General features: G+C 36.3%; 1 protein-coding gene across 2 annotated transcripts in view; it reads right to left on the bottom strand.

Moving 5' to 3' along the window:
- LOC107675102 (vacuolar protein sorting-associated protein VTA1 homolog) overlaps positions 1–23182 on the bottom strand; it is a 40599-nt gene that overhangs the window by 1842 nt on the left and 15575 nt on the right. The window contains exons 2-7 of one of the 2 annotated variants that reach the window (XM_016469320.1): positions 20980–21074; positions 18412–18539; positions 16793–16868; positions 13315–13426; positions 6201–6383; positions 4947–5024 (exon numbers count right to left, since the gene is read on the bottom strand). In XM_016469320.1, the coding sequence (XP_016324806.1) occupies positions 4947–5024; positions 6201–6383; positions 13315–13426; positions 16793–16868; positions 18412–18539; positions 20980–21074 (672 nt within the window). The remainder of the gene's footprint in view (positions 1–4946; positions 5025–6200; positions 6384–13314; positions 13427–16792; positions 16869–18411; positions 18540–20979; positions 21075–23182) is intronic. The other variant, XM_016469321.1, reaches the window with a different exon arrangement.

Raw genomic sequence — 23182 nt, 5'->3', positions numbered from 1 at the left:
TGACTCATATAAAATATATTACATGCATGCACAGTTTTAAGGCAGCTTTAATCGCCTTTTTGGTAACTTCATGAGTTAACTGACCACGAAATTGCATGTACGTAGTTTATTTCGCACTTTGATATGAAAGGATACAGGCTACAGTGCGCGTGAATAAATGCAATTCTTGTCAAGAGAAAAAGTGACAGAAGCAGCAGTTGTGAGTGGGGAGGACAACCCTAGCCCCGCCCCGGCGTTAATTGCGTTAAATATTTTTATATTATTGCCTGCGTTAACGCGCTAATTTTGACACCACAAACAAACAAACAAACACACATATATATACATATATATATATATGTGACCCTGGACCACAAAACCAGTCATAATGGTCAATTTTTCGAAATTGAGATTTATACATCATCTGAAAGCTAAATAAATAAGCTTTCCATTGATGTATGGCTTGTTAGGATAGGACAATATTTGGCCGAGATACAACTATTTGAAAATCTGGAATCTGAGGGTGCAAAAAAATCAAAATATTGAGAAAATCGCATTTAAATCTGTCCAAATTAAGTTCTTAGCAATGCATATTACTAATCAAAAATTAAGTTTTTATATATTTACAGTAGGAAATTTACAAAATATCTTCATGGAACATGATCTTTACTTACTATCCTAATGATTTTTGCCATAAAAGAAAAATCTATAATTTTGACCCATATAATGTATTTTTGGCTATTGCTACAAATATACCCCAGCGACTTAAGACTGGTTTTGTGGTCCAGGGTCACACACTCACACACACACAATATATATATACATTACAGTATATATATACACATTACCGTTGAAAAGTTTTGGGTCAGTAAGATGTTTTTTTAATAAATACTTTTATTTAGCAGGACACATTAAAAATGTATCAAAAGTGACGGTAAAGACATTTGTAACTTTCTAAAAGATTGTTTTAAAAACAAAATGCTGCTGTTTTCAACTTTTTCCATAAAAAATCCTGAAAAAAGTATAACTTTTTCCACAAAAATATTAAGCACAACAATTGTTTTCAACATTTATAGCACCAAATCAGCATATTAGAATGAAAAAAAAAATCATATAATTCAAACTTTGAAATGGTAGTGTATATTAAGTCATTAATAAACCATTAGTGAATATATAAATTATATATATATATATATAGTTATCACCAGCTACCTTCCCTGCTAGTATTTTAATGATTTCCAGGGGAAAATTCTGTAAAGCCATGCACCCATTTCACACATGCATGTCTCTCCAGTGCCCACCAGCACATTAAATTATAGGGTGAGCTGAGGTTGAGCGAGTTTATGAATACTTAAGTTAAGTCATTTGCCAGTGGACATGCGAAATATTATAGTCATGGTGCACGAATGCCTTAACCACAATGTAAACTATGCTGGCTCTCACAGTGACATTCTGAGTGACAGTTTGAACTGAATCCATAATGTGGGAACCAAATAATGAACTGGACAGAGACGACCCACCAAAGCACTTGTGAGCTTTCAAAATAGTTTTAGGTACAGCATTTCTGGGAACCTAAAAAGATCTCTAGATCCTGTCTCCTCTCCAGTATTAATATTTAACCACAATACATTTTTGCCTCATTCAAAAGCGCTGCTTGCACCTCGATTACTACAATATACACGAAGTCTGTGAAGACTATAAGCACAGAACTATCTCAACTGAAATGCTTGTTTCAAGAACATTTCAACAAGTTACTATACTGGTAACGTTATGACCTTGGTTGTCATTTATTTTGGCCGTAGAGAGGGTGAAATGTGGAACAGAAGATGTATTTGTGCATTTATGGGTCTCACACTGGTTCATCTTTGTGTCATTCACAAATGTTCTACTTATAATGCTGATCAAATGAAAAGAGCACAGAAATAACCAAAGATGCAATTAGAATGACTTGAACATTTGAGGCCTCTTGGTTGGTGCAGCAAGACTGAAGACTAGCTTAATCAGCACTTTAGACATGACTGCCGGTAAGTACATGTTCTGTGACATGAGGATTTGTTTGTTAACTAAGACGCATTTCCCAGTTACACTGTAGTGGCATGATCCACCCTGGGACTTGTTGTAATTGGTAATAGGTTTGTTATTGTTTGGTGTAGGCAGAGCGGTTGTCTCAGTGGCATGTCGGCATATCAGCGTATTTGCTGGCCTTGTTAATCACTGTCTTGCAAGTATCGATCACCATTAACTACTCTGAAAATAGTGATTAGATCAGCATGGGTTGAGAAAAGGGATTGAATTAACTAAATTCAAAGACTTTTAACCTATTTAATGAAACAGAATTAAAGTATACAGATTCAGTATGATATAATATTATACACTTGACTTAACCAAAGAGAATTAAGGAAAAAGGCATGACCTCATCTCATATATAGTTCATACAGTATCATGTTAGTAAAATATATTGGCATCAAAACAACAAATATAAGGCAAGTAATTTTATTTTTAAATGCTTGTAACAGTAATGTTTCAATGTTTACAGTTGAATCAGATATGGTGTTATTGTTAACTAAAATTAAAACTATTAAAATAGGTTTCTGTAAAAAAAAAAATCGGTAATTGAAATAAATCTGAAATAAAATCTAAATATTTGACTAAACTAACTAAAGTATGCTTAAATTTAAGTACTAATAAAAAATGACTGGGAACCTAAAAAGATCTCTAGATCCTGTCTCCTCTCCAGTATTAATATTTAACCACAATACATTTTTGCCTCATTCAAAAGCGCTGCTTGCACCTCGATTACTACAATATACACGAAGTCTGTGAAGACTATAAGCACAGAACTATCTCAACTGAAATGCTTGTTTCAAGAACATTTCAACAAGTTACTATACTGGTAACGTTATGACCTTGGTTGTCATTTATTTTGGCCGTAGAGAGGGTGAAATGTGGAACAGAAGATGTATTTGTGCATTTATGGGTCTCACACTGGTTCATCTTTGTGTCATTCACAAATGTTCTACTTATAATGCTGATCAAATGAAAAGAGCACAGAAATAACCAAAGATGCAATTAGAATGACTTGAACATTTGAGGCCTCTTGGTTGGTGCAGCAAGACTGAAGACTAGCTTAATCAGCACTTTAGACATGACTGCCGGTAAGTACATGTTCTGTGACATGAGGATTTGTTTGTTAACTAAGACGCATTTCCCAGTTACACTGTAGTGGCATGATCCACCCTGGGACTTGTTGTAATTGGTAATAGGTTTGTTATTGTTTGGTGTAGGCAGAGCGGTTGTCTCAGTGGCATGTCGGCATATCAGCGTATTTGCTGGCCTTGTTAATCACTGTCTTGCAAGTATCGATCACCATTAACTACTCTGAAAATAGTGATTAGATCAGCATGGGTTGAGAAAAGGGATTGAATTAACTAAATTCAAAGACTTTTAACCTATTTAATGAAACAGAATTAAAGTATACAGATTCAGTATGATATAATATTATACACTTGACTTAACCAAAGAGAATTAAGGAAAAAGGCATGACCTCATCTCATATATAGTTCATACAGTATCATGTTAGTAAAATATATTGGCATCAAAACAACAAATATAAGGCAAGTAATTTTATTTTTAAATGCTTGTAACAGTAATGTTTCAATGTTTACAGTTGAATCAGATATGGTGTTATTGTTAACTAAAATTAAAACTATTAAAATAGGTTTCTGTAAAAAAAAAAATCGGTAATTGAAATAAATCTGAAATAAAATCTAAATATTTGACTAAACTAACTAAAGTATGCTTAAATTTAAGTACTAATAAAAAATGAAAAAAAAAAAGACAAAAGCACGAAATTCCTAAAACTTAAAATGAAAATTGATAATAAATCTAATTCTATTACATATTAATAAATACTATTATGATATTTAAATAATACTAAAAGTATTTATTATAATTAATTATTACTAAATACCCCACCATTTTCGCATTACTTTGATCTACGTTAATTTGTTTTTGTTGCTTGAACAGTTTCTAATTCCTGGTTTCATGGATGAATGCTTTATTTTTACCTTGGCCTGTGCAATATCAAGTAAACAGGTTTTTAAATGGGTTCAGATATTGTAACTCTTGGGAGGATGACCCCTACCAAACTCACCTCACTTTCAGAGCCTTGTTTTACATCACCAATTAATGTCTCATGCGGTGCAGACTTTCAAACCAATTAAACAATGTCATGGCCGATATGTTGTCCGAAAAACCTTAATGATTCAGAAAGGACAGCTTGGAAAAGCAATTTGCAGTATGACATTGCAAACTTTTCACATTGAGGTTTTACTTAATAATGACTAATATTTATGTGTCATCTTCCTTATTTGTCCCTGTCTGGGTACCAGTTATGATAGCAGACAGACTTCAATTAGCCAAAACAATATCAAATGATGCTCTGTTTTCAATGTATACATGTCTGGTTGGGCTAGAAAAGCAACTTTTTGTCGTCTCAAATTTGTATCTGGGTCTTGCACTACAAAATTCTCAATCTGCTCTATTTCTGGCAATTGCAGCAATAATGGGCAGTCATTGTATATGAAATGACCTCATTAATTAGCTAAATTATTTAATTGGCAGGCTGAATGCCAACAGTAGCTTTGGGCACAATAGGCATTGATTCTTATTAAAGGTACATTCCAGTGACACAATGGCTGGTAGTAAGGGAATGTAAATTTGAGCTTCGTCTGTGGCCATTCCCACCAACTATGATAAGACAAAACTGTCAATCTGCTTCCCATAAAGCCTTAATTTATTTCAGAAAATCCAGTGCAATGTCTGATTTTTCCTCTGGCTTTATAAGCAGAAAATGAGGTCCATCATATCTGTGAAATTAGGTTCTATCCTTTCTGTCATGACTGTTTGCTGACTTTGGTGAGAATGGATTTCAGTGAAGAGGAGTCTTCTTCAAACAAAAAGCTTACCTTCCTGGGTATTGTTTAGAAGTGAAGGATCAACCACTGGCATGGTTCGTGGAACAGGCACTGGTTTGACGGGCTCTGCTGCTCCAAAAGAGGGGAAAAAGTCCATAAGCTCATGACCATGAATGCACTTTTGCATTTGCAATTATGGCTGATAGTATGTTGAAAAACTGTAATGGATGAATTAACTAGTCCATTTATTTTAGCCCGCTGTAACTGATTTAGATGCGCTCAGCTACCAGCTACGGCTGAGCACAATCTTTCCAAGGAGGAAAATACAAAAGCAAGGAAATGAGAGCATGATCAAATTAAGTGGTTGCACCTCTAGGGTGCCATGTTGCAGATTAGTCATTTCCGTGTCTGGAAGTCAAAGCACTAATCACAGAGAACAGAAGTTACCAGGGGAAACATGCCCCTCATGGGGACACTGAGTCTGCCTTTCTGTGCTTTAGAAAGAAAAACAGGAACCCTGAAGTATGGGAAATCTACATGCAAATACACTACAGCTCTGTCCCAGTCCTCTGAGAAGTACTAATTAACCTCTACATTTGAGTCAAGGGATTTGTGTTATGAATGACAATCAGTGTTCATCAATCGCTGCCCACACTAAGTAAGCAAATACTGACTTTAAATTTAGTTATCAAATGCATGGCTATCAATAAACAAGAAACTGTTCCTGGAAAAAAAAAACACACTACCACTTAATAGTTTGGGGTTGGTAAGATTGTTTGAAGTTTTTTAAAGAAGTCTCTCATGCATCACCATGGCTGCATTTGATCAAAATTACAGTAAAAGTAGTAATATTGTGAAATATTATTACACTTTAAAATAACTTTTTTCTATTTTAATATATTTAAAAATATAATATATTCTTTGATTCCAAAGCTGAATTTTCAAGCAGCCATTACTCCAGTCTTTAATGCTATATGATTCTTCAGAAATCATTCTAAATGCTGATTTGGTGCTCAAGAAACATTTCTGACTATTATCAATATTAAAACAGTTGTGTTGTGCAATATTTTTTGTGGCAACAGTGATATATTTTTTCAGGATTCCTTTAATGAATAAAAAGTACACAAAAACAGCATCTATTTGAAACAGATTTTTTGTACCATTATAAATGTGTTTTAGTGTCACTTTCTATCAAATGCATCTCTGCTAAATAAAAGTATTAATTTCTTACTTACCCCAAACTTTTCAATAGTGCTGTATAGTGGAAGCATGGCAGATGGTTACACTTAAGCTCAGCTAGCTTACCTTCTGGATGGGGAACCTCTGCAGGTGTATTGGCTGGGGCGTGTGACCCAGGAGGTATCTGAATATTACTGAAATTGGACACTGGGGGTTGATTTGATGGATGGCCGTGGAAAGAAGGCTGAGAATGGGGTAGATTTTGAGGCTCTTGTGAAGGACCACCAACCTCGGCACCGAATTCATCATCTAAAGTAAAGAGAAAAACAAGCAAATATGTTCATGCATACAGCATTACGCTTGGTCAACATTAAGCTTGTCGTGAAAGCATCCAGAGTTCACTTCTTTTAAAAAGCCTTTAGTTTTATCATTACTCCCAAAACAATGAAATTCAGGAAGAATTTTTACTTCCTAGAGTAAGGAGTAAAGGCGTGAAGGACCACCAACCTCGGCACCGAATTCATCATCTAAAGTAAAGAGAAAAACAAGCAAATATGTTCATGCATACAGCATTACGCTTGGTCAACATTAAGCTTGTCGTGAAAGCATCCAGAGAGTTCACTTCTTTTAAAAAGCCTTTGTTTTGGGAGTAATGATAAAACTAATGAAATTCAGGAAGAATTTTTACTTCCTAGAGTAAGGAGTAAAGGCTAAAGGCTTTTCTGTTTTTTCACATTATCGCATCCAGTGCTGAAAAGATTCCTATGTCCACAGCATTATTTTCTCACACAATTTTATCATGAATACAAATCATGGAACAAATGAGTCTCACTGCAAGTCAACTGTTGGAGGGCTTTGAATAAAGCTGTAAAAGCCTTTGATGAAATGGCTTCAATCTGAAAGTACCACAACAAACTTCCTGTAGCCAAGGAGATACTTGGCAGCACAGGGAAACAAACATTACATAAAAATATGAAATTTGGACACATGGAATTTTATCAACTGAAACTATTATGCAAGTGACATTTAAGCGTGATTTGATTTAAGCTGGAAACATTTTTGTTCCTCAAAACCCTGGAATAGGTTGATGAGGACAGCCATTACACAGAACCAATTCAATCAACTGCAAGCTGAACACTAAGACACCCCAAAATGAGTGATGAATATAAATAAATAGAACAAGAAGAAAAAAAAAAGAAATTTCAACAAACTGTGGCTGGGTTCTTCCATTTGAAATTTAACAACAATCCCACATTCATAATGTTTCTAAAGCCCCTGGGCAGATTAGATTTCGCAAAAATATTATATTACAGTAAAACAGTTTAGAGGTTATATGTATTTGCCTGCATCAGCAACATTTAATAACAAGGTAAAACTTCAATATAACATTCCATCACAGGGAACACGTAAATGAAGCATATGAAAAACACATTTCCAAATTTGGTTGATTTAAACATGCTTTTTTGACGACTTTCCTTTCCCTAGACATGTGTCAGGGGGTTTATTTTCATAATCGGCGGTGAAATAATAAGGGTGGGGCAAGTCAAACAAATATTATGCTATTATGAAAATATGGCCTTCATATGGTTTATGTGCAAAGGGGCTTGTTCAGCCACAGATCAGGGGGATTCCTGGTCGATCCTGGAGGAGAGTTTTGTTCTCAGAGCGATGCTGTAGGCAGATGAGGAATTGTGAAAAAGGCCATAAGTTGGCAGACTACGACCATGAAAGTCTATACTTGAGATAGCTTTGTACTGCCATAGTGAAAAGACACACTGTGATTACACAATGATAGCACTACAAAAAAGCCATCCTTTCTGCTCTTAATAATCCACACCACAGCTATGTGAACAAGCTGTGGCTCTGGAGAGAACTCTGAACACCTGAATATATATCATGCTTTTCCTATGAGCAGTGAAGGAAATAAATACCAGCAATGTATAACAAACTACACAGCACATAGAAAATTAATGTTCACCTTTTCTATGCGAGTAATCCACATATAATTCACATGAGCACCTGACCCTCTCTAAACAGTGTTGAGAGCTGTGGACCTGGAGAAAAAGTCAAATTCCTGAATGATAAATCAGCAAGAAAAAAAGCTGGTCAAAAACAAAATGAAAAGTTGTAACCAATGACAAAAATGAAACCGTAAATAAGCTTTATTTTGTGCATATTTTTTACTGGACTTATCAATGTGACTTATTGATGTTTTGGTAAGTTTTCTTTTTAAAAAAAGGGGAAATATTCTGTTTTAATGATCAATCAGTGCTACCATTTCAGGGTACTCAAGAACTTGAGTGCCAATCCATAATATAGAACCCACCTTTCACTGCCCAGTGCATAAGAAAGACTGATCTGTTAAACTTATTTTAAAACTCCATTGAAGTTCTCACTGATGAAAACAGTCCAAAAGCCCTTTGTTTTAAGTAGGAAGGTGATGGAGAGGGAACCAACATTGGCTCAAGCGCACTATGGATTCGTAAAAGTCAACAAGAAGCTCTCTCTGCAAATACGTCTCTTTATTTATTATTGATCTGCGCTGACAGCTGAATTCGGAAAAGTGGGTGTGCTCAACCAAACTGTACAGCTGCTGGCCAATTGTGACCTACATTAAACTTAAAAGAAAAATGTATTCTGTGCTAATTAGCGACAGGGAGGGAATGGATAAATTGTGAACAGATGGAATTGTTTCAACATGCAAGATGAATTGCTCGGAATGTTGCAGTCATGTTCATCTGGAAAAGTATGGAAGGGGGGAAAAATCATCTGTGGAACTGTTACATGTATGCAACATTTGACAAAATACTGCAATAGGAGGAAGATGCTGTAATAATACAAACTAGTAGCAATTAGAATTGTTATGGGTAATTTAATTTGCCAGGGCAAAAGGCTGTCATTATTGGGAATAATTAAATTTGAAGCATGTTCAAATCACGTTTTGCAATCAGTCATGCTACATAAAGTTATAATGTTATACATTATCATACTGTACATGTATACACATGGTCTTGCCTGTTATAGGTGTCTCAATTTAGGCCAACCTTGCTTATATAAAATACTTAATGCAAACCAATTAAAATCCAGAGTTTCACCTGAATACTACAAAAGAGTCATTTAGACAATGATTTCAGTATGTCTAGAGCAGGGGGTGTCAAACTCAATTCCTGGAGGGCCGGAGCCCTGCAGAGTTTAGATTCAACCCTAATTAAACACACCTGATACAACTAATCAAGTCCTTCAGGCTTATTTGAAAACTACATGGTATGAGTGTTGGAGCAGGGTTGGAACTAAACTCTGCAGGGCTCCGGCCCTCCAGGAATTGAGTTTGACACCCCTGGTCTAGAGCATGTTCTTCACTCTAAACCTCTCATTTTTTCCAAGCTGTACTTGTCCTGACACCAGAGCTCATTTCAGTTTGACCTTAATTTCTCAACAGGCTAAAATAAAGAGACCCTTACTTTCCATGGATTCATGGCACGGGTGCAAAGCCTGCTCCAGGAAACGAACAGCTACTGGTGTAAACACTGTAGATGAATCTTAGGAATAGTATACTAATTGATAAAGTAGTTACAGATCAGTTCTCTTTCCTTCAAATAAGCCTTTTTCCCAAGCCCCGAGGTGTGCTTGCTGTGCAAGGACGCAATACCACTATTACTGTTCTTAAAGTGATAGTTCACCCAAAAATTTATATTACCCTATGATTTACTCACCCTCAAGACATCCTAGGTGTATATTGACTGTCTTCTTTCAGATTAATCCATTTGGAGTTATATTAAAATAAATGTCCTGGCTTTTACAAGCTTTAAAATGGCAGTGAATGGGTTACTATTCAATAGTCCAACAGAATACCAATAAAGTGCGTCCATCTATCATAAAAAAAGTCCTCCACACAGCTCCAGGGGCTTAATAAAGGCCTCCTGAAGCAAAGCGATGCATTTTTGTAAGAAAAATATCCATACTTAAATCTTCACAAACCGTTATCTCTAGCTTCCGCTAACTGTTGTATGCATAGATATGTATACATATCAATTACGTGTGTATTTTTTATTTATGCTCAAAAACAGTATACGAACAGTAATACAAATATCAACAAACAAAAATGATAGACAATGACAACAAAATAAAGGTCTTATGTGTGTACACGAGAGAGCGTAATGGCGGATGACATAGGATGCAGGCGTAGCGTAAGCTCCGGTGAGAATATGCTGCTAGTCTCGCAAGAAGCAAGTTTTGTTTACAGGAGCAAAGGAAGCAAAGTTTCCTTTGTTTATCAAAGGAAAACCAGTCTCCTCTTGGCTTATATCTAAATCCGACATTTTTCTTTATAAATCCCCGTTTTGTACTTCTAATTTGTGACCGGTGTTTTGTTTTGCTCTCCTCTGCTCTTGTTCCTCACCGCGTTCGCCTACGTTCTACGTCATCCACTGGAACACCCTCTCTCATGTACATGTATACGACTTAAAATATAAAATCTAAACAAATAAAACACTCACCATCTAAACAAAACAGCGCAGCAATTTACTTTATTAGTGGAAATAATTGCTTTTAAAAAAACAATACAGCGATAACTATTTACATCCTTGAGGAGCAAAATTCTGTCTGCTTTCGTCACATGCACTGTCACACTGGGATCCAGCATACACAGGAATAAGTTGACTAACAGAAAACAGTTAATCAGCTGACCTGATGCAGGTCTGACCTCAAACAAGGTCTGGTGTTCGTTATACAGAACATAAACATCTTGGCATATTGTCATAATAATTTTTTGAAGGGACCCCCTTGGAAAGGCAATGAGCCGGACACATGGAAAGCGATAAATCTGTGATAATGTGCTCAAACTTAGCAAAGCAAAAGCATGCTATCATTTTTCTCTTGGCAATGCTGTACATCAGTGGGAATAACCAAGCATGAGGTCACTACTTAACAAGAGGGACCCAGCTGCTAGATGTAAAGCTCAAGAAATAAAATTTAAATAGCATTACAACGTGAAGAAAACTCTTGTTACATGAGTTTTAACAGCAGTTAAAAATAAATCAGCTTGCACAGAATAAAACCAGTGATGATACAGGCAACATTATACAAATATCACATAATACAGAAACATACTGTGCATGTATGTGTACATCCCAACGGCTTAGTCTACGGATGACTTAATCTCTGACATGAGCAGGTCAGGTCAAAAGCAGCACGCCCAGCAGATGTGGAGGGGAGAGTGACCTAACTGAATCCCACCGCCAAGCACTATTTTGACCTCCACATGAACGAGGAACATTCTTCACTCTTAAACATAAGCAACCTTATAAAATACATTATCTTGCATTATCACATTATCTCTCTAAACAAGATATGCTTTATAATGAAACTGCAACCATATCGTTGGTAACAGTTGGTAAACTGCAAAACGCTTTCACAAGTAGATCGATTTGTATATTCTACTTTAGAAATATGTTATATTCCAGACCTATTTAACTGGCAGCCCACTTAGCAAATTCCACCGGTTTAAAAGGTTTGGTGGCCCACTTAAGGTTGCCAGTTATTTCACCCCATTTCTCTTAGACTGCTTTCCTTGCAGTATAAATGTGCCATTGCATGCACTTTGTGGAGAATGTATGTGTCAACTGTCAATCACTCAGGTTTAAAATCGGTGAGGCATCTTTTACGGTCTCATCAAATCTTATCAAAACTGAAAAAATAGACAATGAAAACCACCAGTTCCAAGTAGAACGGACGAAATCAGGATTGCAGGCATTATTCACACTAATGAATGCAATTTGCTCTCAACCAGTGTGTTTATTATGAAACGAGACTGTAACCATAGTGAAAGAGCAAAATGTGAAGAGGCACTATAAAATAGATGCATAGCTCTTGAATCAGTCTACTTGCAATCAGTCAGCTTTATTCTGTTTATTCCATTATGTTATAGATACATTTTGAAAGCCAATTTACTGTATTTATTCAGAATTTCATCTTAGCTGGGAATGTTTGTCATAAATACTGCAAAATGTTATAAAAGACAGCTATAAAAAAGCTTTGTATGTTTACTTTTATTTTTTTAAATGGCCAAAAATATAAATGTAACTGTTCTCTGCTGCTTTCATTCACAAAATATTCTAGCTCAGGCTTGCCCAGATGAATGTTTCATTTGGCCCACTTGTTGATAAAGTTGAATAGCCCTGCTATATGCTATTGGCATGACCATGGTGTTCTATGTCTGGTGATCATTCATTTAATTAAAGTTTCAAGAGGAAATGGGTTTGGTATTGCTATATTGTGTAAACACTTTTCCTTTCCAAATTTCCAAATCAAAACCTTGGCCTTATGTAACTATAAAAACTATATAAAAATCATTGAATTAACCATTCCAATTTTTTTATTATAGCGAACATAAGCAATCTATTAAACAATAGGCAATCTATCTGCGTTCTGTGAATTGATTACATTAATTTACTTTTTTCTTTTCTTGGTTGAAATATAATATCCTATATACTGGCTAAAGGTAATCCACAATTACATATGCTGTGAGAGATTTCTTATCCACATTCTTGAGAAATCACCACTACAATGCAACTTCCTATTACTATGCTGTTACTTTTTTAATCTTCGGAAAAAAAACTCTTTAGCTGCGTCTGATATCAAACTCCGTCTCAGATGGCACACCCACAGACTGCAAACAGTTACTAAATGTAACAAAATTGGAAAGTACTTTCTCGATCAGGCAAGATCTAACGTTTGGCTGGCTTTATCCATCTTTTTTTTTTCATCAGTTGACTAGGAACAACACTGTGTTTACAAGGTATTACTTTTTTCATTTAATTTTTAAAGACACATTTCAATTCTGCATTCACTCTCCGTGTGTAACCCTAACTTGACATGATGCTTCAGCCCTTTCCATCCTAATGACTATCCTTGAACTTAAAATAGTTAGATTAGCCAACAGTGGACAATTTTCACACTATTAAAAGGGGTGGCAACCCTTATTGTTTAAATAATCACTACATAAATAGCAGCCTGTGCTGACTCGCAGGGGGAGGGTAACGGCGCGAGGCGGTCATCTCCTGTGTTCTTCACAAATTGATAAGGCACACAATGTGCTAACATTTACTGATTTAGAAACAACAGACTCACATCGAGGAAGCCACTTAGTAAACCTGGAGGAAAGCCTCCCAGACTGGTGTGTATTTTGTTAATGGGAGTCACAGGATCATTCTGGGGGAGCAGATATAATATCAGCGCTTACCATATGCTTCCCCCTCCATTCCAATAGGACCTGGCTGCGGAGTCTCACCATTCTTCAGGCAGTTGTGGATGTAGGCTGCCTTCCACTTTGCATACTTCCTGTGCTGGATGTTCTGGATAGGGGAGAAAATGTGAAAAGTCAGTCAGTCAGTCAGTCAGTCAGTCAGTCAGTCAGTCTGTGAAAAGTCAGTCAGTCAGTCAGTCAGTCAGTCAGTCAGTCAGTCAGTCAATCAATCATTAAGATAAGAAATGCTCAATTAATGAACTTTCCCAACAACACAACAGGCACTAAAAGCGCAGATTTGATTTGTTTGTCAGAATTTTGTCTGGATATGACATGGATAACACTTGACTGATGAATGATTCACTCATGACCATGATTACGGTACATGCCGTTATGAATGTGAGTTTAATGACTGGTATGTTCTGCATTGTATCGAATAAAGCAATAAGACATGAAATTTTTAAGACATTGAAACTGATTTAATGTAATTTAAGTGCTGTTATGCGTGATGAAAAGAGAAATTCCTTGAATGGCGTATGCAATACGTTAAAAGACACCAATATTTATTAAATAACCAATAATCAGGGGTTTTCAAACTTTTTGATGTTAAGTACCCACAAATAAGTGACACCCTTGTAAAAAGGCCCCTTTCCTAAGAACAAAGACAGCTATATATTTTCATGTATACTTAGTGAGAAAAATATTAAACGTAATATTATAAAGACAAACAAAATAAAAAAGTTACTTTTGTAGTTTTTCTGTATTAAAACCAAAAAGAATTAAAATATTATCTGGAAAATATTTACTTTGTATTAAACTGACAGCATATATTTTCTTTCTAACCACTAATAGTGTAATGTTAGACACAGTTTCAATTTAATAAATAACACTTTCACAATAAATATTGTTCCAAAGCAGCATAATAAAAATGACTGCTTTAAACATATTATTTTCAACATATATTATAAGTAGGGCTGCACGATTATGACAAAAATCATAATTGTCGATTATTGCCTTGAAATTATAATTGCGATTATTAATTACAATGATCACAATTTACATTGAATGATGTTTATACCATTGTTTGATGCAACTGCATGCTGTATTTTTATATGAAAAGAAACAAGCTGAAAACACTCTAACTGAAAAACTTAGTGTTTTTCTATAGTATTAAGCCTCAAATGTCAACTATACATTGGATTGGTTTCTTCTTTAAATTATAAAAAAAGTAAAAAATATAAATGATATTATAGTGTTATACTAAAACTAAAATTAAAACAATGGAAAAACCCTTAAGATAACATGTAGAAAGAAAGAAAAAAAGCATCTTAAGCACACAGAATAACATAAGTGGACTTTGAACAATTACGTAATTGTGGCATCCATAATTGTAATCGCGATTAGAAATTCGATTAATTGTGCAGCCCTAATTTTAAGTTAACTTTTCTTTTTTTCCCGTTATTTTCTGATTTCCAATTTTTCTCCCAAAAGTTCTGCAGACCTTCTAGAAGGCCTCTGGGGACTCCTGGACTCCAGTTTAAAGGGGTCATATGATGCGATTTAAAGTTTTCCTTTCTCTTTGGAGTGTTGCAAGCTGTTCGTGCATAGATAAGATACCTAAAGTTACAAAGACTAAAGTTTCAAACCCAAAGAGATATTCTTCATAAAAGTTAAGACTTGTCCACGCCCTCCTAAAACGCCTCGTTTAAACACGCCCCCACATGTCTACGTCACTGTGTGGGAAGATTTGCATAACACCGCCCAAATGTTCACGCAAAGAAAGAAGGTGTAACTTTGATTCTCGCGGTAGTATTGTTACCACTGCCGCCATGTCTTGGAGATGATGTGTGTTTCGTTGTGAAAGCGAAACTACATTGTTTGGCCTTAAAAGACAGTATAAGTCATTATAATCAGTAATTATGTCCCCACTGGATGCTACAAATGCCTAGTTTGTAATGGGTTTTATTGGTTTTGTCTCATCACACCAGGGGGACACGGCATCACAGTATGGGGTAAGGGGCGTAACATTTCTGTCACACGCTGGAGGTATTCGGCCAATCACAACGCACTGGACAGCTGGCCAATCAGAGCACACGTCGCTTTTCAGAATGATGAGCTTTGTAAAAACCTACGCGTTTCAGAAAGGCAGGGCATAGAGGAGAAACAATAATGTACAGTATGTGGAAAATAATGTTTTTTTTTTACCTTAAACCGCATAAACACATTTCATTACACCAAATACACAAAATAATGTTCTTTTTAGCAACGTCATATGACCCCTTTAAAACACGACTAAACATGTAATGATAATCACAATAAACAATTATTCTGTTAAATATTATAGTATATTAGCCTAGCTATAAGTGATATATCAGATACAAAGTCCTAGCAAATTAATACAGAATTTAACTGATGTGTTTTCAAGGATGTACGTGTAACAGCTATTTTAGAGTCAGAACTATACATTAAATAAAGCAATCTTTTGCAGTATGAAAAATGAATGCAATGCATTCAGCATATTATTCATATAAGAGTTGTAATTACTGAATTTGTACTGTAAAACATTTTTTTATCTAATGATTTCAGAGTATGTCGGCTTTATTTTCAACGGTCTGAAGCATGCTGACACCTGTAATTACACCACCAGCTCAAAACCATTAAAAGGGTCTTGCAGACTCTTGAAGCCCTTTCACATCTCTACTTCTACTTTTACATACATCAGAACCGAGTCCTCTCAAATCTAGGACTAAAAAGTTCCCTTTCCTCATGTAATCTAATATGGCACAACTCCTTGTGGCATTGTCGGAGAGAAACAGCACAGTAATGGGGCGCGATTCTGAGAGCTCATTGTCTGGGTTAGTGTTACACAGAGAAGGCACACTGTTTCAACAGTTAATCCAATGAGCTCTCTACAGTAGGAAAATGTCTGGCCCTTAGGGAGCGAAGAACACTCAATGAAACATTGTCCATCTTCGGACACAGGTCACTTCCCTCTATATAAAAGAGACATCTGCGGCCATGGCGACCAGTAGGGATGGTCTAATGGGCACACTAGAAATACACAGATTCAACTGGTGGATTAGCAACACTTTCCAGGCACAACTTTGCCAAGAATTGGCCTCTCAAAACCTCTGTGTACATTGAGTCTGGTGAGGCGTTGTCAGTCCTTGGGCTCAGCTTTATAGTTTCCCATTAATTTCCACCTTTTCATGTTTTTGTGGCAGTTTTCAGATTTGAACACGAGAACATGGCTCTAATGACGTATTTGATTCCATTAGACGTTTTCACGTTCCACTAAATTAGGCGAGCTTGTGTCTGTGCCATCAGAAACAGAGGGACTGTGTCAAGAAATACATCTCAGGCCCATATTTATGTCCCTTCAACACAAAACGACGTTGTCATACTAGCCTTGGCGTCAAAATACAGACTTACTCAGTTGACAATGTAGGGGACGAAAGGACCCACGGTGACTCACCTCATCTGATAATTCGCCAAAGACACTCAACACATCAAACAGAAGACTCGAGGTGTAGAAGGACTTGATCATATTCCTGTGATCAAAACACACATTAAACTGTTAACACTGGAGTCAATTAATTTCTCAAAGTACAACAAATAAGCCACTTGTAAGTCTCAAAGCAGATGTGTAAAACGAACAACATCTGGATTTTACACACATACTACTGTTCAAAAGATTTTTTCTGCATTTATTTAATAAACAAAAACAGTAATATTGTTATATATTAATACAATTAATGTCAATACCACAGTTGTGCTGCTTAATATTTTTGAAACCGTGATACATTTTTTTCAGGATTTTCTAATGAAAAGAAAATTATTTCGAAGAAAATTCAAAAGAACAGCATTTATTTTAAATCGAAATCTTTGTAACGTAATATTGTCAAATAATGTGTTATTTTTCTGAGAAATCGGGACATATTAATCATAGTCACACTTCTGCTGTAATCAAACACGTCAACGTTCAAACTTCCTAGAACAAAGAACCATGAAATGACACGTGAGACTATACCAAGTGAATATCCTCTTTAAATGAAAATAAACAAATATAACTTAAAGTGATTAATTTAAAGCCCTTTCAGTACACTCTCATCTTCAGGCACGCTGCTCTGATCACTGTGAGAAAAACCTCACTCTCTATACAATCTTTAGGGTTACAATTATACATTCATGTTCAAGAAAACCTAAAGGAACTTGCTGACAATACAAGCATTGTTTTTCCAGAATGAGGATACATGTCATGAACTACAGTACCTTTTAAAAGTAAAATCATAAAGTACACAATGATTCACCTTTTGCACTGTTCGAACAAACCCTGAGTATGTGAATACATCCTGAAGAGTGGCCTCTGGACAGGAAGTGTATGCAGGTCTGACAGCTTCCTACAGTAAGATAGATCTTCACTCTACACCTCATCAGCAGGAAGAGGGTAAAGAGCATAAGTGCAAATGTGGCACGAAATGCCAAAGTTTATCCATTTCAGAATGAAACCTGTCGTTTCTTCTTGCAGCAACATAAAACTTTGTTAGCAATTTACTACTGGAGGTTTTTCCTGCGCAACTGCATCGCATACAAAATTCCTACATCAACGACAACATCCTGAAGTTTATTTCTGAGATTGTATTACTTCTAGGTAAACATTTTATAAATGTGTACTCGGGTTTATCTAGCTACAACCAAACTAACAATCACTTAAAAGTTCCTTGGGAAGAGCCAGTCTGTATGACCTGAGGCCTGAGTCACTGCCAGGTATTCAGCTCCTGGACCCTTTACCAGCACTGCACTGCTTATGACATCACTGTCCACAACAGCTTCATTATACTGCCGTGACCTGTAACGCCACACCTGGCTAATCCATGCCATCTCACTCCCAGGCAACTGCCCTATACAGAACCAGCTTTGTTGCTAATTTTAGCCCGCTACTCACTCTCTGTATGTGCAAAGGTGACAGTAGGATTACTTTGTGTCACAGTTCGGTGAAACTGTAATTAAGGACGGCACATTTAAACAGCAACACATTTCAAGTCTGAACAGTCTGGGGACTGGCAAACCAATGCAATCCAGACCCTGACTTACTTGTGGAAATGTCCTGATCGATCTTCGCTGTCTGCGTAGAGGAACATTTTCAAGGCGTAATTCTCAATGTGGGCATTGCCAACTATTTCCTGCGAGATGGATTCATTGTCACTGAGCTCCTTCTTCATCTGAAACACAAAGAACCACTCAAAAGTTAGTTTTCCATGTGCAGCACTGATGTTAATGGTAATATAATCTTAAGTGCTATGCAAATTAGGTCATTTTAGCATGTTTTAGAGTGGGCGATACCGTAAAGAGTGTTTACTGCATCACTTATGACAGATTCTAAAGCCCTAGTTTCCATAGCATGACTCATTAATGACGCATCGGCCACTTTGATTCCACTCCAGAAGTCTAGTGTAATTAATATTTTGTTGCAAAAGAGGGTCCCTCTAGAGGGTTGCCCACGCGCAATTAGTGGACTCCTTCACCCAGCTTTTATTATGATCCTTTCTGTGACACCAGGCGAATTAATTTGTAACCTCCTAATTCAAAGAAAATGGTTAAAATGCAACAGACAATAGCATTGCATGGACTAAAGCAGGCTTATGCTTTCCTCACTTCTAATAATACTGAGACAGCACCAAATCTAAATATATCCATTTGTTTTCTTAGCCTGAGTTTTCAACAAGACTTGTCTTCATGGCCTTCATTCTTCTCCATATTGGTACATTGACAATAAATGTGCTGTAGCTTAATTTAAAATACATTTTAGACTGATATTATATAAACATAAGCAATTTTTGAGGTCGTCCTGCACAAAACATTTTAAAAAATGTAATTGCAGCATCAAAAGGAATGGCAGGTTTCAGCACATCTGCAGCCTTAATCCTGATCTCGATAAACCAGTGTAACACATAAATGTTGGTAACCCTGTCCTTTACTTAGGTTTGAAATGGCCAGCACCCAAACGCCAAAGCTTCAGCCAGTCGGCGGCCCCTGGGCTATGCCTTCCTCTCTGTGTTGTTACAGTCTGCTAGAGAGCGTCAGGTTTCCTTGTAAAATCAGCAAAGCAAATACGACTGGTTACATTTCAACAGGTGGAACCTAGGCGCCTGAATGGACTCACTGTTCACATTTTAATGAAATTTTTACCTATTCTATGAAAATCATTGCGAAGGCACAGTACATCACTTGTGCTGTATTGCAGAAGAATATAAAAACATAAGTCGGAAGGAAGTGTGCAAAAACAGCACAGAAAGAGAAAGCGAGATTGGACGCTTTCAGTTGCCAGTGCACACTAAATCAAAGCCCTGAAACTAGATCTTGTCTCTGCACACCGATTCCATGAGGTTTACCCAAAATCCCCCTGGAAAAAAAGGAACACTGGAGTCATTTTAACACTCTTACTAAAGGAAGCTTGTTCTGTTAAGAAAATCGAAGAAGGTGCTATGTGTTTTTTGGCCAAAACGCATGCTGATATTTAGCACGAGAGCATGATATAGGTGAAGTGAACCTTATCACGCACATTTTGCTTCTCTGTGCAAGTCTATGAGACAAAAACTCTGAGATCACTGAGAATTAGAAGTAATATTTTTTATAAATGCTTCAGAAGCCAGGAGCCCATAATTGGCTGAGAAGAATTGTTGAATAAAGTTGTCATTTTTGTTGTCTTTGTGCACAAAAATAATTATCATAGCTTTGTAAAATTATGGTTTAACCACTGATGTCACATGGACTGTTTTAATGATGTTCTACTACATTTCTGTGCCTTGACTGTGGTAGGACCCTTGCTGTCTATGGAGGGTCAGAGAGCTCTAGGATTTCATCAAAAATATCTTAATTTGTGTTCCGAAGAAGAACGAAGGTCTTACGGGATTGGAAAGACATGAGGTTGAGTAATTAATGACAGAATTTTCATTTCTGGGTGAACTATCCCTTTAAACTCACAACTCCTATACATAATCTATAAATAGCTATAAAGCTAAAAAAAAAAATTTGCACATAATCCCCTGAATGACAGGTGGATGATTCAGATCATAATTAAAGAGCAGAGCATCATCCTTTCACACAGGTTGAACAGTGCTAAATGAGAGTTCAGTACACTGTATGCTTCAGACCTTTTGACCAGATGTGCCCACCAGGATCTGGGTCTCCACAGGTTGCTGTTTCCCGTTTCTGTGACATTTAATGAACTGAGCTGAGGCGATAGTAAAAGCGAGCTCTAGAGACTGCAGGGTCTCCACTCTCGCCTAATTGGTTCCTGAAATGTCAATAACAGCACCTAAGCATAAAAGCTAAGTTTTTTTCGTAGCTTCCTGCTCTCCTTCTGAGGAGACCTATAAATTCAACCTTTTGAACTGTGATGTGAATACAGTGGCCTTAGTACAAAAGGTCACTCATCATTTTTTTGCTATTGCCACATACACAAAAGAATTCAAAACCAGAAGTATGAGTCTAGAATTATGAATCTAGTTTTATCTGTAAATATCAGCATATTGCAAGATAAGGCAGTACATTTTTATAAATATCCCTTTATGTGAATAGTTATAAATAGTTCACATCAGTTGAATAGTGTGCTTAATGAGTTAATGAGGTAAAAAAGAAATGAAACTATTTAGGACTTACCATTTCCAATTGATCCATTAGTTTCACAAGATACTTTCGGCACTCTGGAGTTTTGCTATCTAGTTTCATTCCTGTCTGCATGGCATGAAGTCGACCTGAAACACATTAAACATGAGAGGAGCATTTTACTTTCAATGTCAGTGTCACTGTACTTAGGGTTGGGTACCGAAACCTGGTGCCAATATGGCACCGGTACCTTTATGCCGGTATGTACCAGACCGAATCAGAAGGCAAATTTCGGTGCCTCATTTCGGTACCACTTAAATGCCCGAGCTGTCGACTGAAATATTTGCCCTCTGGTGCTCCAAAACGGATGTAAGAAGCATCTGAAAATACCTGAGATGGCTTGAAGAACACAAATAAACTATATTGCCACAGGCGAGTGTTTATTGTCATACTTAATCATTCAAAACGTTTTTGAAAAGTTTCTGCGCGAGGGCGCCCTCCAGGATCCAGTATGAATGAAACAAACATTACATGTGTTTATAGTACTCCATTATGGCCAATCCATCCTATTTTGGGTAAAAATAGGAAAAATAATACTTCTCTCAAAAGAAATTTGAAGTACACGTGATCTTTTTTTCAAAAAAGCCGTTCTTTAAAGGGGTCATATGATGTTGCTAAAAAGAACATTATTTTGTGTATTTAGTGTAATGAAATGTGTTTATGCGCCCGTAGGGCTGAACGATTAATTGCATTTGCGATAATATCGCGATATGAAAAAACGCAATTTTTCAATCGCAGAGGCTACGATTACACTCGGCCACGTGACACGCGAGAGTAAAGAGGTGTGTTCGAATTGAAAATCGATCGGTGTATGACATCAAAATACGGCGAGAGAAAGCATATTTTTTTATATTTTAGAATATATTTTAAAATATATATTATATATTTTACATATTTATGAAATTGTATGAATATTCATGTTTAGGTTAAAATTTTTTTTTTTTTTTTTTTTTTACAAAATATGGATTTTGTAATGTTTCAATATATATTTGAATCCATAAACAACCAAATTGAAGCCTCAAGATTATCTAATTTCTCATGTTTCACTTGTTTTGCTTAGTTAAAGCACTGATCACATGCTGTGTGGTATCGGCATTTGGTATCGGGGCATTTTAACGAGTACGAGTACAGGAGCCCAGTATCGGGCCCGATACCGGTATCGGTGCATCCCTAGTAAATATGATAAAATCACCAAAAAATAATAGAAAAACCTTCATAAAAAATTTGAACAAAAATTATAAAAATGTTCCAATATAAGCTTTCTGGACCAGAAATAAAATGTGTAATTTTTGGCTTTCGGGTCATTTTGACCCGCGAGGGACACTTTTGTTATAGGTTCGGGAGAGACGGATGAGGGTTTTAAAGGGGGGCGCGACCAAAAAAGTTTGAGAACCACTGGTCTAAAGTTAACAGACAGTGTTTAAAAAGTGCAGTCCACATGTTTACACATGTTTATTACAGTGACTTTGAATGACCTAAAGTAGTGTGGTAAAGCAACAGATTTGTTTTTATATTTCTGCAATCTACTTTAGTTTGTGCGATTTGTTACTGACTTTCATATTAACGTTTACATTAGGCTTATTTGTCAGTGCTTTACGTTGTCATAATTATTACATGCTTACAAGGTTGGAAGTTCAACAAATCAGTCAATATACTGTGATTGTAGTTGTTAAATAAAAATACATATAGGCCTGGCCTACAGAAAAGAACATTTATGTTTAATCTATCTAATATTGTGTTGGTCATACTATACAATGATTTATAGCTTGTCTTTGCTGAATAATACAGAACATAAAGAGCATTAAAAAATTATTGCATATTAAATCGCAATCGCAATATTGGTTAAAAAAAAAAAAAATCGCTATGATTATTTTCTAAAATCGTTCAGCCCTAATGCCCCGCCTTTCTGAAACAAGCAGATATCGTCCTCTTTTGGAAGGCCAAGCAAAGTAGTTTCACTTTCACAAAGAAACACACAGCGTCTCCACGACATGGCGGCGGCGACAACCACATGTGAGCGAGAATAAAAGTTACACCTTCTTTCTTTGCTTGAACATTTGGGCGGCGTTATGCTAATATTCCCACAGAGCGACGTAGGTATGTTGGGGCGTGTTAGAACGAGCAGTTTTAGGTAGGTGTGGCTGACTCTTAACTTTTATAAAGAATATCTCTTTGGATTTGAGACTTTAGTCTTTGC

Source organism: Sinocyclocheilus anshuiensis, unplaced genomic scaffold (genome assembly GCF_001515605.1).
Source record: "Sinocyclocheilus anshuiensis isolate Anshui unplaced genomic scaffold, SAMN03320099.WGS_v1.1 scaffold776, whole genome shotgun sequence".
Taxonomy (NCBI): Eukaryota; Metazoa; Chordata; class Actinopteri; order Cypriniformes; family Cyprinidae; genus Sinocyclocheilus; species Sinocyclocheilus anshuiensis.
This window is presented reverse-complemented; position numbering and strand designations above follow the sequence as displayed.